This window comes from Bombus terrestris, chromosome 10 (assembly GCF_910591885.1).
Source record: "Bombus terrestris chromosome 10, iyBomTerr1.2, whole genome shotgun sequence".
Classification (NCBI taxonomy): Eukaryota; Metazoa; Arthropoda; class Insecta; order Hymenoptera; family Apidae; genus Bombus; species Bombus terrestris.
Window position 1 is genome coordinate 996,292 of NC_063278.1, and position 13,760 is coordinate 1,010,051.

General features: G+C 35.7%; 2 protein-coding genes across 3 annotated transcripts in view; both read left to right on the plus strand.

The window, feature by feature from the left end:
- The window catches only part of LOC100649457 (tyrosine-protein kinase Drl), a 28,361-nt gene extending 19,617 nt beyond the window's left edge, over positions 1 to 8,744 (plus strand). Inside the window, exons 2-8 of one of the 2 annotated variants that reach the window (XM_020864968.2) lie at positions 1,646 to 1,708; positions 4,484 to 4,890; positions 5,181 to 5,366; positions 6,015 to 6,153; positions 6,366 to 6,658; positions 7,222 to 7,381; positions 7,688 to 8,744. In XM_020864968.2, coding sequence (XP_020720627.1) covers positions 4,496 to 4,890; positions 5,181 to 5,366; positions 6,015 to 6,153; positions 6,366 to 6,658; positions 7,222 to 7,381; positions 7,688 to 7,936 — 1,422 coding nt within the window. In that variant the 5' untranslated portion in view covers positions 1,646 to 1,708; positions 4,484 to 4,495 and the 3' untranslated portion in view covers positions 7,937 to 8,744. The remainder of the gene's footprint in view (positions 1 to 1,645; positions 1,709 to 4,483; positions 4,891 to 5,180; positions 5,367 to 6,014; positions 6,154 to 6,365; positions 6,659 to 7,221; positions 7,382 to 7,687) is intronic. The other variant, XM_003398009.4, reaches the window with a different exon arrangement.
- Positions 8,745 to 10,660: 1,916 nt separating this feature from the next.
- LOC100651531 lies at positions 10,661 to 12,775 on the plus strand. Its single transcript, XM_003398106.4, has 3 exons — positions 10,661 to 11,211; positions 11,297 to 11,605; positions 12,564 to 12,775. Exons 1-3 carry the CDS (start codon positions 10,933 to 10,935, stop codon positions 12,693 to 12,695), a joined length of 720 nt encoding a protein of 239 aa, XP_003398154.2. The 5' UTR covers positions 10,661 to 10,932; the 3' UTR covers positions 12,696 to 12,775.
- The last annotated feature ends 985 nt before the right edge of the window (positions 12,776 to 13,760 follow it).

Here is a 13,760-nt window from a genome sequence, read left to right on the forward strand (position 1 = left end):
CCTTTGATGTAATTTCTTTGAAATAATTCTTCTCAAACGACGCAAATCTGGAGGAGGGAAAGGAGGTTAAAAAGCTTGCGACTTTAAAACGCAAGGGAAACGCGAACCCGGTAATGAAAAGAAGCGTTAGCGGCTCTTAAAATGTAGCTTCCGTATCTTCCGTTTGCTTTATTCCCTATTTACGTTTCTTTGACTGGTCGCCACGGTGGATCAAAGTCACCAAGAGCGAGGCACGATAAATTCGCCGGTTAACGAAGGAAACCGCGTGATGGCGAGATCTCACAGACGAGAGAATCTTGTCGGATGAATCCTTGATGAAAACTCTTCAAGCTTGAACGATCACTGAGCAACTGTTCGAAGCCTTCGCTCTTTCCTTGTTCTCCGTTCCGTTCCTCGCCCTTACGAGACGTACTTATCCAGATTATCGAGGCATGTCGGTCCTTCCCGTTTCTCAGATTCATGCCACAGTGGCGCAGCACTCACCATGGTATTCTTCGTCGAAATGAATTTATAAGGAGACCTATATAGTCGATGAAGAACGCTTTCGTTAAGTCGTTGCAAATCTCGCCAATCCGGGCTGCGTTCGAGAGTATTATCAATAGTGTGCCGCAGGGATTAATATCGTGCTGGGAAGCAAGAAATCAGTAACGGAAGAATGCTTTATCGAGCAGAAATGAATAGGATTCGTTTTTATTTGTACCTATGAATGTTTCCAAGGAAAGTGCAGTAGAACCCCATTTATCTGATCCAAATTTTAATCTGTGTACCCGATTATTGTGAAATTTTTTAAACAATATTTGGAACACAATTTTCAAATTAAAGATACATTTCCTTTAAAAGCTATTTTTAATTTTTCGGTACGTGATTGATTCGATTTTTCAAATTGTCGAATGTACGTGATCAAAGACAGAAGATTTTAATTAAACCGATATAGTATAAATATAATACTAATTCGATACGGATACATCTTTTCGAACAACGATATTCTTTGATACTTCGTAAATTTTCGTTTGAGGGTATGGAATGAATTTGTCGAAGGAAAGGTTCGATGTGACTCAAAAGTGGTCAATTTGATTGGCAGGTAGCTGGTGCGCTTAAGTAGCATTCGGGGCACTCGGTTTTGTCGCGAAGGTGACGGATGTCTCGACGCTGGCCATCAGTCTCCGGGCTTCTTCCTCTCCTTCTTCCTCTTCCTTCCATCGAGACATCTCGAAGAAGTGGCTGGACCACTTTGTCCTACTCTCGGATCTGTTCTTTTTTTTCCGCACATCGTCGACGAGTCAATCCGACACTGTGCTGCATTCTGTCCACTTTTCGCCGCCACTTTGTCAAAGTACCATCGTCCTCAACGAGAGCGCGTTAGCAAAAAGCATTTTCCCCAACACACTAATAATTCATTCGTCACTGTACTTTCGATCGTTTTCTACGAACTCGTACACAAGTAATACTTCTCAATATCATATTATCTTCATGACTTAGTAAACGAACAAAAAGTTAATCGCATAAAATTGCGTACCTATATTTTCTGCTGTGTACTAAAATAACCAAAGACTATTACGATTATAATTTATAATTAACGTTCGAGTTATTTAAATAAAACACTCATAACTATAAAAACAATGTAAATTTTCTAATCCTTATACAGATACGAGGCACAAGACATAACGCGACCAGATCTGATTATGTAGTAGTATGCAAAATCTAACAGGTAAATTTATTGAAATTAGAGGAGCGATCTGCGTACTATTATACTAAATGATCGTTACAATTTCATTTTATTGTTTGTGAGTTTAATTTTAGTGCTATATTTGCTCTGTAGTTCTGAGACGAGAATAAATTAACTTTCCACCATTATTCCTGTTTCTACTGAATATAATTTATCCTTTTTTTTAAATATAAATATTTGCTATTTGTTGCTGTGAGATCATAATTTCGAAAAATCAGTTTCTTACTATACAAGTTGTTTTGTAAAAGCCAGAAAAAATGATAATCATATGATGGGAAAAATTCTTGGTAAACGTTAAAAATTCGAGGTAGGATCCAACAATTTTAATTTACTTTTCATCGAAATATAAGGCCTTTCGGTTTTGTTAAAAGACGACTATCTGCCAGACGTTATACCAAACTTCGTTCTTTAGGTGATACATTCGAAGTTAAATAGAATTTTGTAAGATTTCATAATAAATAATTCTCGTCACATTTCACCAGATATAGAGTATGTAGAATATAACAGAACACAATGTAAGAAACGCTACGATCTTTCTCGACTATTTAACACGATACATCATTTTATACGATAATAGCTAGCACACGATTTTATAAAAATTAATATACACTACTAATTCGATTAGTATCTCATCAATTTCAAATTAAATAGTGCCAAAGATTGAATATGGATGAGATTGCGGTATATTTTGAAAAGGTTAACGTTAGTTAGGAAGTCTATTCTATATGATTTGAAGCATCATGCGGTATAATTAACATTTTCTCAGTACAGTACAACATCGTGGTTACGTTATTCGTTTATTATATTATAGCATTAAGATATTCAAAGATATGAATAACGTTATAACTAACTAAACTAAGATAATATTATTTCAGTACATTTTGCGAGTTTTCTCTTGAATTCTTTTAATTTTAAGAATTATTTCCAAAGGCAAAAGTAAATCTCGTGTTAATGAATCCAAGCTTAATAAAGAAAAGTCTTTATTACGGAGAAAAAGTGTCCGCTTTTCTTGTAGATTAAAGCATGTATTCTTTTATTAAAACAACTTAACATTTCAATTAAGCAAAGAATATAATATGTACAACAGTGGTAGAATTTTATTATAAAAAAATATATATATAATATAAGAAATAGTATAAATACAAATATAATATAAATCTAAGAAACTTGCCAATTTACATAAATAAGGTAGAGAGGCTATATTATGGTCAAAATTAGATCATTCTAATGAAAATTCTAAATAAATATAAAAATACCATATGAGATCAATTTCTGCTCTCGTTATTTTCATTTGCATACCTATTTATTTATCATTACATATTTTGTCTTTAAATGCTTATAGAAGTATCCAAAAATGTAAATTTTGTTTTTCAATTCGGAGAATTTAGTATTCCCGTGTTCGCGGTCGATAATCTGCGAGTGGCATATTTTAAGTAAAATATTTGCCGAGGCAATTCTAGGAAAAGAATCCTTAGAAACACGGCACGTTCGTAAAATTTCACGCTGCCGCGTTGTTTGGCGAGTTTCTTGCAAAGTCTCGGGTTGTTTTGAGGCGTTCAGAAAATGGAGAGAAAAAAATCATAAAAAATTCCTGACAGTTTAAGTCGAATGGTTAGCCGGTTTACAGAGGCATTCACTGTCAGCACGTAGTTGGTCGCTCGTGGTCATAAAAGACCGCAAGTTGAAGTAGCCTATAACGTATACAGCGCAAAGCGTGCAGCGTATAGCGTGTAGTGTACGGAGTGTAGCATGGTAGCGACAAGCAGGCAAGTTGACGAGGTGCCTTCTCCGCGGCTAGTTGGGAACCGATCATCATTGCGAGCTGGTAATCAGCTACGAGCTCTTCGGCTTCAACCGAGCTCCTCTTTCTTTCATCTAGCGTCTCTTTTCCCCTCTTCGTTTCTTCCTCGTCCCCCTCCTTCTCACCCTCTCTCTCTTTCGTTCTTTCCTTTCTCTTATCCCCCGGGCTTCTCTTGCCCGCGGTCTTCTAGATTCACTTTGCCCTCCACTGGGCGCAAATTGTCTTCCGAGAATGGTACGTTTCAGATTATAGGAAGGTTCAACGTTCGCGTGATTACGAGCAAGTAGTAGCAACTCTCACCCCTTCCGTCCTCCGACTTTCTTCCATTTGTTTATTGTCCTATCCGGCCTTCATCGATTCTTAAAAAACAATACCTTTTACATTGCTTCCACTTTACTTTCTTTCTGTTTCTCCACTTCTTTCTTTATTTCTTCTCTACCAATTCGTTCTTTGTTCTTCCCCTTACACGCGGAAACAGTCTATGTAGATCAGAAATTTCCAGTGATTTGCATTTACAGTACCTTCCTTTTTTTCGTGGATCCGCCGGGAAATTGCACATTTCGCTCGAAACAGGTGCGCGTAAACGCGTGACTTGGCACGGAAATGCGAGTTCATTTGTGTTCATTTAGCGAGTCGCGCTGGGATACGTGAAATTGCAATTTGGGTCGCACGGATGAACAATTTTTTTGTTTATTCTACCGATTCGCCAGACAAAATATATCTTTTCTCGTTCCAGATTATTCAACGCGAAAAAGTTTGAAAAATTTCCTGATTATACTATTTGAAACTTATTATACTGTCGTATATTTTGGATATTATTGATCATTATGAAAAGTCGCCAATGAAAAATCATATGAACTTTCAAAGTATTCGATACAAGCGTGTAAAGTATATTAATGATACACAACTATTTTATTATATGATTTATAAATATCTAATAATCTCGAACTTTTCAGTTGCCGTATACAATGTCGGTAGACATCAGCAATCCATCAGCCTTGAGTAGTTCCCTGAATATATCACAGGCTGGTGAAATTCCAGTCGGTGGACTGCAGACTTGGGCTTTGGCATTGCATTGTGGTCCCTATGACGCGGAGGTCGACTTGAGTCTTCGGATAAATGTTTCCCTGTCGAGAAGAAACACGACCAGTTTGGACTTTAAACGAAAGAAAATCTGTCTGAAGGATAAAAGTAACATAGGAGCGGAAGAAGTTCTTGTCGCAGCTTCCGGATCCTCTTCTGGCGGACAGGTGTTTTATGCTGCTATCGGTTGTGCTTGCGCATTCATCGCAGCGATTTTTGTTCTCGTTATCGCTTATTATGTGCGTGACAAGAAGACTAGGAGGCATCGAGATCCTCTTCAGTAAGCGATTTTAAATCACTTAGTCATTAATTATTCTTAATATTTTACAAACTAGTATTTTTATTATTTTTTAGAAACTACTAATTGTTGCTTTTCTATTTACATATCTCGTATACATATAAGAAAGAGATTTTCCCAATTTAATTTGCTTTTTGATGTTAAATTGACATATTGGTTAAAAAGAAGAAAAAGATAATAAAGGGATATATACCGATTAAATTTATAAATTCTCTCATTGCAAAATTTTTAAACGTATTTAATTTCATATGAGATTATGTTTGCTATTTAAGAGAATCAAGGGGTCTCAGTTCTGCGTGTAGTGTGGAAAGAGGCACTGGAGTCGGACCTGCACAGACCTTTTTATCACCTGAGACACCTCCACCTGCTTCTGCAACATCTACTTCTACTTACAGAAGATTAGACGATCGACCTAGTCGAGAATTGCACGAAAGGATTCAAGAAATTACAGTTCAAAGGTAGATAATATTTCTTTGGCTAAAGTATTACGAGTGGAACAACGCTTTCACGCTCGATACTTAACAAATACGATAATTAATCTTAATAAATCTTAGTCTCTAACGTTATAAATATCAATATCGAATGGATTGCTCATTTTTATGCGTTTATGAAAAACTTAAAAACATAAAAATACATAGGGTATGTACGAAAAAATATATAAAATATCCAAAATACTATATATCCACTATATATCGTCTATAACATTAAATAAATAAAACAAATCTTTATCGTAGTTCTGCTCGTGCCATTATTTCCATGAAAATGTCGTAAATTTGCATAAATATCCGTAGTTTAATAATAAATACATACGTATATGGGAAAAATTAAATTACGGGAGTGAAGTATCCCAGGAGCAAATTTATCCAGTTTTTGGCAGGTATAGATGGGAAGACCGAAAGCATACACGAATGTAAAAAAAGATTTGAAGCACTTACGTTAACCTGTTTCGATTATTCAGGCTGCTTCCGTTTCGATACTCGGCCGATCGTTTCAACCTCCCAATAATTTTGTAAAGAAGGACTCCAGACTCTGTACGAAATAATTATTGGTTTCGTTGATGGTGCAGTCACGAATCCTGAAGTAATCATGTTTCGCACTTGTTACAGATGCAGGGTACGCCTCCTCAGCATCGAAATGGAAGGCACATTCGGTCGCGTGTATAGAGGCAGTTATCACGAAGAGGGTGCGTCCTCCCCGAGGGATGTCCTAGTGAAAACTGCTGCTGAACATGCATCACAATCACAAGTAAGTATTTTTTCCTTCGTCTGCCAATTAACTTGTCTTCTTCCAACATTATTAATGAAATTATAGCATACCGAGTTTCCTCTTAACTCACTCGCGATTAATTCCGAGTAGTATCGCCATATTATTATCACGTTATTATACGACTTTATATACTTATATACTTATATACTTATATACGAGTTTTGATCGAGTTCATTGTCTTTGCTTCGAAGGTTGCTCTTCTATTACGGGAGGGTTTAGCGTTATACGGTTTGAGTCATCCAGCGCTGCTCCCTGTTTTGGGTGTCTCCATCGAAGACAGAAGCGCGCCTTTTCTCTTGTATCCGCACACTGGTTACAAGAACATGAAGAGGTTCTTGCTGAGGTGCAAGTTGAGCAGCGAAGGGCCACCGAGAGCACTCACCACGCAAGAAGTCGTGGAAATGGCCCTTCAAGCTGCCAAAGGGGTCCAGTATCTTCATAGAAAGAGACTGGTGCACAGAGACTTGGCCGCAAGGAATTGTGTGTAAGTAAAATGCAGAATTATTTAAAGCCTTGCTTCTAGCAGAAACATTTTACTTTTTATTTATAGTTATTCATACATCCATAAATAGACGGTCAACTGGATTTCACGCGTACTTGACAATTTTTAACGGATGTCTCAGTAACATGGAAATTCTAATTGCACCGGATTTTTTAAATCTCTGCTCGAGCGTAAAAGCGATCTTTTATAACTTATATACCGCACTGAATATTTTAGCGAAGCATCGGTTGAAGCGTTATAAAGCTAAGGTTGTTACGTTTCGTTGCGATATTAATTGGCCGTGCGGCATTAATTAGCAATAAATACAGTGGCTCGAGACTGCTTTAATTACCGACTGTTACTGTTTCGCCTCGCGGAGATGGCCTTAATGCTCCTCTTGGTAGATCCTTTTTGCGCGCCTTTTTGCATTACCACGTGAACCAGTCGACAAATTTAAACCAAGCCACGTTTAGCTCAATTTGCTCCTTTTGTCCTGCACCTTAGCATTTGTATCAGCAGTTAGTACACCTCGAAGATGTTTAACGATCAATGCTGTATTTTATTAGGGTTGACGATGATCTGAGGGTTCAAATCACGGACAACGCTTTAGCCAGAGACCTGTTCCCGCAGGATTATCATTGCCTCGGCGACAACGAGAATCGCCCGATAAAGTGGCTTGCCATTGAAAGTTTGCTTAATAAAGCGTTCAGCACAGCTTCTGACGTTGTGAGTATTTCGAAAATTTCGAAAATATTTTGTTCCCACAACGAAACCGAAGTCACTTTATATTACCCTACTATAGAGGATATTAAGATGGTTTCAAAAAGCATGCAGTTTTAACGCGTTCTTCGTTTCAATTTATGGGTATTATTCAAACTTTTACGATTATGAGGTTCCCAAATGTTGTTGAATAACTACGATTGTTCTATAACTTCCTATTATCGCCAGAAATTATATAAATTTTGTTACAAATTTAACATAAATTTGTCATTACGAAAATAAAATATTAATATATATTTATTAATGTTCCAGTGGGCATTCGGAGTCTTATTATGGGAACTTACGACGTTAGCACAGCAGCCGTACGTGGAAGTCGACGCGTTTGAAATGGCTTCTTACCTCAGAGATGGGTATAGATTAGCACAACCAATAAATTGTCCCGATGAGCTGTTCGCAGTTATGGCTTATTGTTGGGCAATGTCCGCGGACGAAAGACCGACGTTTAGCCAACTGATAGTCTGTCTTCAAGATTTCCACACTCAATTGACCAGATACGTCTAATCGTCGTACGATCGAAATCGAAATGCAGTTCGTGCAAAATATATAGATCTTGTGTCCGAAAGATTCCTGAAACTTACAAACGTGACTGAAAAAAGAAGATCGTTGATAGAACATGTATATAATAGTAGTACTTAAACGATAATTTTAAGATTTTCAAAAAGTCAAACAAATATTCGTGGCTATAGGCACGTAGTTCATATGTATTTTGTAAGAAAGGGAATCGAATCGAGTGTTTCAAAAGTTATAAACACTTGGATCGTAAAACTCGTTTTCGTAGAGTCTATTGTGTAATGTATTGTGAAAAGAGTATTAAATAGACGCAGGCACGTAATCTTTATAATAGCATTCAGTAACAAGTCACCGTAGAAATTTGATGTATGTAACGTATAATTTATTTCCATGTTAAGACTGAATCGAATATTTACCTGGCAGTATATCGCTTATTCGGCGAAGTACCATCACGCAAATCAAACGTATCAAAGAACTGCCAAATCTTGCATCAGCGTAAACTGCCAATTCCTTACTCAGGAAGACGCGTAATCGAGCAAAAACGTGTTGGACATTTTTAAACGATGTGATACGCTTCGCTTGCCACATGATGAGTGTTTCGAGTGTGCCAATACCCATTTTGTATTTTTGTATATATTTACATATATGTATATGTGTAAGCGTTAGCTATAAATAAAGAACCGTAACACGGTTCTATCTTGGCGAAAACTGTGTACATAGTAAGCGAAAAGAGATTGCGCGAAAGACGTTATGTACAAATCGCAGATGTTGCAGTCATAATAAAGCGATATAATACACACGCCTGTTATTCGCTATTTCTTCAGCGAGAACCGATAACACCGTAAAGCTCTCCTCCCTTTCTCGATGAAAGTCGCCCGATTCCTTCGACTAGTTATTTTTGGCGTTTCTTCATCGTGGCTGAAGCAACAGAACCGAGGGAGAATTCTCGACGCCGAAAGAGTTTTTGTTTTCTCGGAAATCGTTCATCAAATCGTGAGATATCGTCTGGTTAAACGACTCCTGTAATTCGTGCACCCAGCGCCGGGAACGTCGGTTGACAAAATTAATGGGGTACCTTCCTACCGTGACGTCTTGTTTAAAATGACAGATGAGCTTGTGCCTAATTTTCTGGTGTCTCTCGCTGGCTCTGTTTCGCGTACAATCGGGTATCTTTTCCACGATAAAAAATAACATTTTCGAGGATTTATAAATCACGCGGCTGTAATTAATTATCGTCTTCTGACGGTTTCCCATATTTTTTTCATTCTTTCGCAATTCTTTCGTTTAATTAGGTAAATGTAATCCATCCGGATATGTAAATTCAGTTAAAAATCGACTCTTAGATATCCTCGTCATTTTCGGTATAGTTCGCTCTTAAGCGAGTCCGGAGTTGATTAAATAGCAACGAAGAAACGAAGAAAGGAACATCAGGGTATCTACGTGCGACAATAAATGCTATTCTCCTTGCATCTAACAGGATATCATTTTCAAACACGTCATACATGTATTATTTCTACCTTTTTTTAACAGATGATTCGAATTTATAATAAGCAGATTTCGTCATTAATTTACATTATTTTATTTAATTTATAGTTTGCTCAAATTCAATTACTGTTATTGCACGAATATTATTACATTCGATACTGTTATTGAAGTGTCCGGATATTTACGAACAGTGGTAGAACTATGGGATCAAGAACGATAATAAACATCGTGTAATGTCCGCTATTATTAAATTCTGCTCGAGCTATAAGAAAGTTGAAAGAGTGGATCGACGCAACGAGGGTTTTAATGAATTTCAATGAGCTTGAGCGACCCTTCGTTTGCGTACGGGCTTAGTCAAACGTTAGATGTAAACGACGGGATTTGAGATTGTTTCAATCCCTGTGTACTGACTCTGACTGTACTGTAACGGGGTGCATTTCAGAGTAGTCATCCTTTATTCTTCATGTCGAAAGAGCAACACAACGTCATTCGCGCACGCCGCGTGTCTTTTTAGTTTCGCCGCGAGGGTTCTATTCAAACATACGACTTTACACGTACTCTCGTTTTAAAATCTTCTTTGAAGAAGTTGCGAAAATCAAACAATGATCGTGTATATTTTCACGATACTTGCGACAATAAATATTTATATCGTTATTGATATCCTTGTACTAAGTATCTATTTGAAAGAAATATATTTTCTTAGTATACTGGTATAGTAAGTATGCTGAAAAGTATGCTGAGTAGTATGCTCAATTTTACATCGTAATTTAGAATTAGAATTTTTAAACTTCAATTTGCATTCAATTATCTTTATTACGTTTGTACATGTCTATTATGCATTTTTTTATGCAAAATTATTTAACAAAAGTTTTGAGAGGAGGAATTAATATCAATGATTTGAAATAGCATTAATTTTTTTCCGCAAATTAGCAATAATGTATTATTAAATATAGGTTCTTTAAGAAATAACAACAAATTCCAAATATATTCCAAATTCCATATATATCAAAGTATACTAACAAAATTCGGCTGGAAAAATCTGGGATATCCTGTATATTAAAAGAATCTCATTGACACGTAAGCGATGATATAACGTAAAGAAGTGTTAGTAAGACTAACATGTGGAGGAAGCAATTAATTAAAAAAATAACATATTGCGTTGTTCCTTCTTTTAATTTGCATACAATCATGTTGGCATTAATTAGTCGTAAACCCAAATGCTTAATATTCATTTCGATTTCGTGTTACCTAACGTTTTAAGAGGCAATTAAGATCTCCGATTTCTCAGACAGCACACTTTTCGCTTTCGGTTAAGTCTTCCCTTTTTTTATGCCACTTGGATCCACGGAGGTCATTGTAATTTTCTTGCACACGTACAGCAATCACTGTCATTACTATATGTATGTATACATCCTGTTTGAATACTTATCCCTTCCTCGGAGCTATTCCTTCGTACAACATCGAAAACTCTGCTCGAAAAAATAGTACCAATCGAAGAAACAATGGAGAAACGAATAAGAGAGATCGTTCTTTTCGTCTTTTTGACGGCGTTTGCATGGGAAAATTATATATCGTGTATAGAGATTTCTTCACAGATTGTATTTGATTCTCAAGAAAATGAACGAGATTCGAACGATTTCTACTCGAAAGATTCTCTTAATTTAAACCAAGTTAACGATCAATTAGCAACGACTCGACAGATTCCTAAATCTTTCATCTTCGCGATAAACAGTGAGAATGCATTTAGAATGTCGAATAAAAAAAGGAGTCATTTTATACAAGTAAGTAATTTTACATTTTTATATTCGAAGAACTGTTTGTAATGTGTTAAACAAAAAGATGGAGATCGAAATGAAATATTTTCAGGATGATTCAACGAAGCAGCCAACTGTTATTAATAATATTCAAATTATCGTGAATGAAAATGGAACAAAGTCCGGCATAGACGTATGCAAAAATGGGATTTGTAACATCTCAGTCTCGTCAAGACTCAATAACGAAGGTAACATTGTAACTGACGTTCATCTTACCGTAATAACAAAATTAGAGGCTGATTTAAAGACGAATGATATTCCAATTGTGGATGGAGTTCGTGGTGTAGCAAATACGTATGATCTTGGTCTTCGTCATCTAAATCGTTCACGTCCATCGACATATTTATACAATACTCCACAGGTAACGTTAATTATATTAATTAATAAGTAACCTTTAATTCCAGTCTGCCTTTTAAATATCGCTATTCAAAGCTCTAATCTGTTATTAATTCCCACGTGAAACTTAATAGAGATTTATAAAATAATTTATATTTTTAAACAGTTAACGAAACTAATCATAAGTAACATTTGTAGTATTATTTACTGCGTACTACGGTAATTTATGTCTAAATAGATGTGCATTGAGTTGCGAAAGTATTTGAACACTCTTCACAAATACGACAATAATTTATTGCAAACAAACTCGTTATGAAAGATTGATATGCATCGTGGGTATACTTGCCTTGAATATAGCGCTAGAACTGATCCTCATAAATACACGAGGCTTGCTATTAATAATACGACGAAGAGTCGACTGTCCAAATAATTTTGTAATCTTTAAAAAGTGTAGGTTTGCAATAAGCATCTTGGAACTTTAATGGACTTTATATAAAATCTTTCATAGCATATGTAATGTATTAAGGAAAGGATTTTATAAATGCTCTTGTATTTCTCAGAACCTTTTACTTTAAGTTACGGAACACTCACGACTCAGTGATATCGATAAAAAATTCACGTACGAACAATATCTATCTACGAATGTATATATTATAATGTCAGAGTGCCTTTTAACACTTTGTTTGTAGTCTCATCTCCTGCGCAATTTTGCAAGGTAAATATATAAATGGAAAGTGCGTCAACGCTGACAAAAATAAAAAAACATCGCCTCGTGTCTGCCGTCGGCAACTTTTGAAAAACATAAGACGTCGATTCACGTCTCCCGATGTTAATGAGTTAATATAAAATCTTTACGTCAAATCGTCAAAGTTTCACGCGATGAAACATTTTCGTTAAATTTTTATTTTGCAAGATTTCGAGATACAGACGATAATATTTTCTAAGTATCGATATAGAGATATATAAATAATAAAATGTTTTAGATCCAAAGTCGTTACCAAGGCGGTGAACCTTGGTACCAAGGCCGAAGGAGTTTTCAAAGACCTCGATTTAAACCTGTTGTTGACGACAAAATAGAATCGCCTCTTAGCAAAACTCAATGGAACAAGGAATAAAAATCAAGAAATTATTAATGTACGATGTTCCTCTTGTGAACAATATCATCGTGTTTAATAAAATATAAATAACGACTTTATATTTACTTGATTGCTTTACAAAAAGATTTCAAACGAGACAAGAAATATTCACAACTGTTTCTACAGGCATTTAGATATAGATATTGCCCCATTCGTAGCTATTAAAACACCTATAGAAACCAAGATAAGCAAAACAAATCATTAGGAACTTGCTGAAAATCTAGGGTTATTACTTCGTTTAGAACTTCATCAGTAAACTATGGATTTTTATGCATTTACGCATTACTTGCATTCATAAAAATATTATATATTTTGCATAAAAATCCATGGTCTACTCGGTTATAAGCAATAGATCGAAGCTTTTCCGTTATCTATATTTTCCTCTCCTTCCACCATTGATCGATCTTGGCATTTATACTATTAGATATTCCGTTACATTTTATGTTTTTCTGTTTCATGCGTTTATGAATCTTATTTATTAGTATTATTATAAATTTTGTTTTTACGAATAATTCCATCGGATTGAAATTTTCAGCAGACTCTTTTAATGTCCTTTGATTCAATTGAATTGATTTAAAATTTTCCCAGCGAGATTTGAATCAAAAGTTGGTCTACGTCAACATATGGAATTATCAATTCATTATTTTCTTACAACTCTCGTAAATAACTTCCGTAAATTTTCACATATAATTCTGACTCGTTAATCGGATCCTTAATGATCTTGGTCAATTGTCACGTTTTCTATGAGATTAAGAACTCCTAATACTTGTAAACGATAGAATTTATACATAGAGAGTAAAGTTATACCACGTTAAACGAGTGAAAAGAACGCTATTCTATTCTATACATCTATAATAGAATATTCTAGTCGGGGGTCTAGCAGGGAAATTAAGCTTTTGAGAACTTTAGAATGGAATATCTGAGCGTACTAGATAATCTATGAACTTAACCACAGATTTAATTACTTAACTATTCGTGGACAATTGCACGTCAAATAGTTTTATGCGCCTTATACTCTGGGTGTTTACTTGAGTACAATGAGTA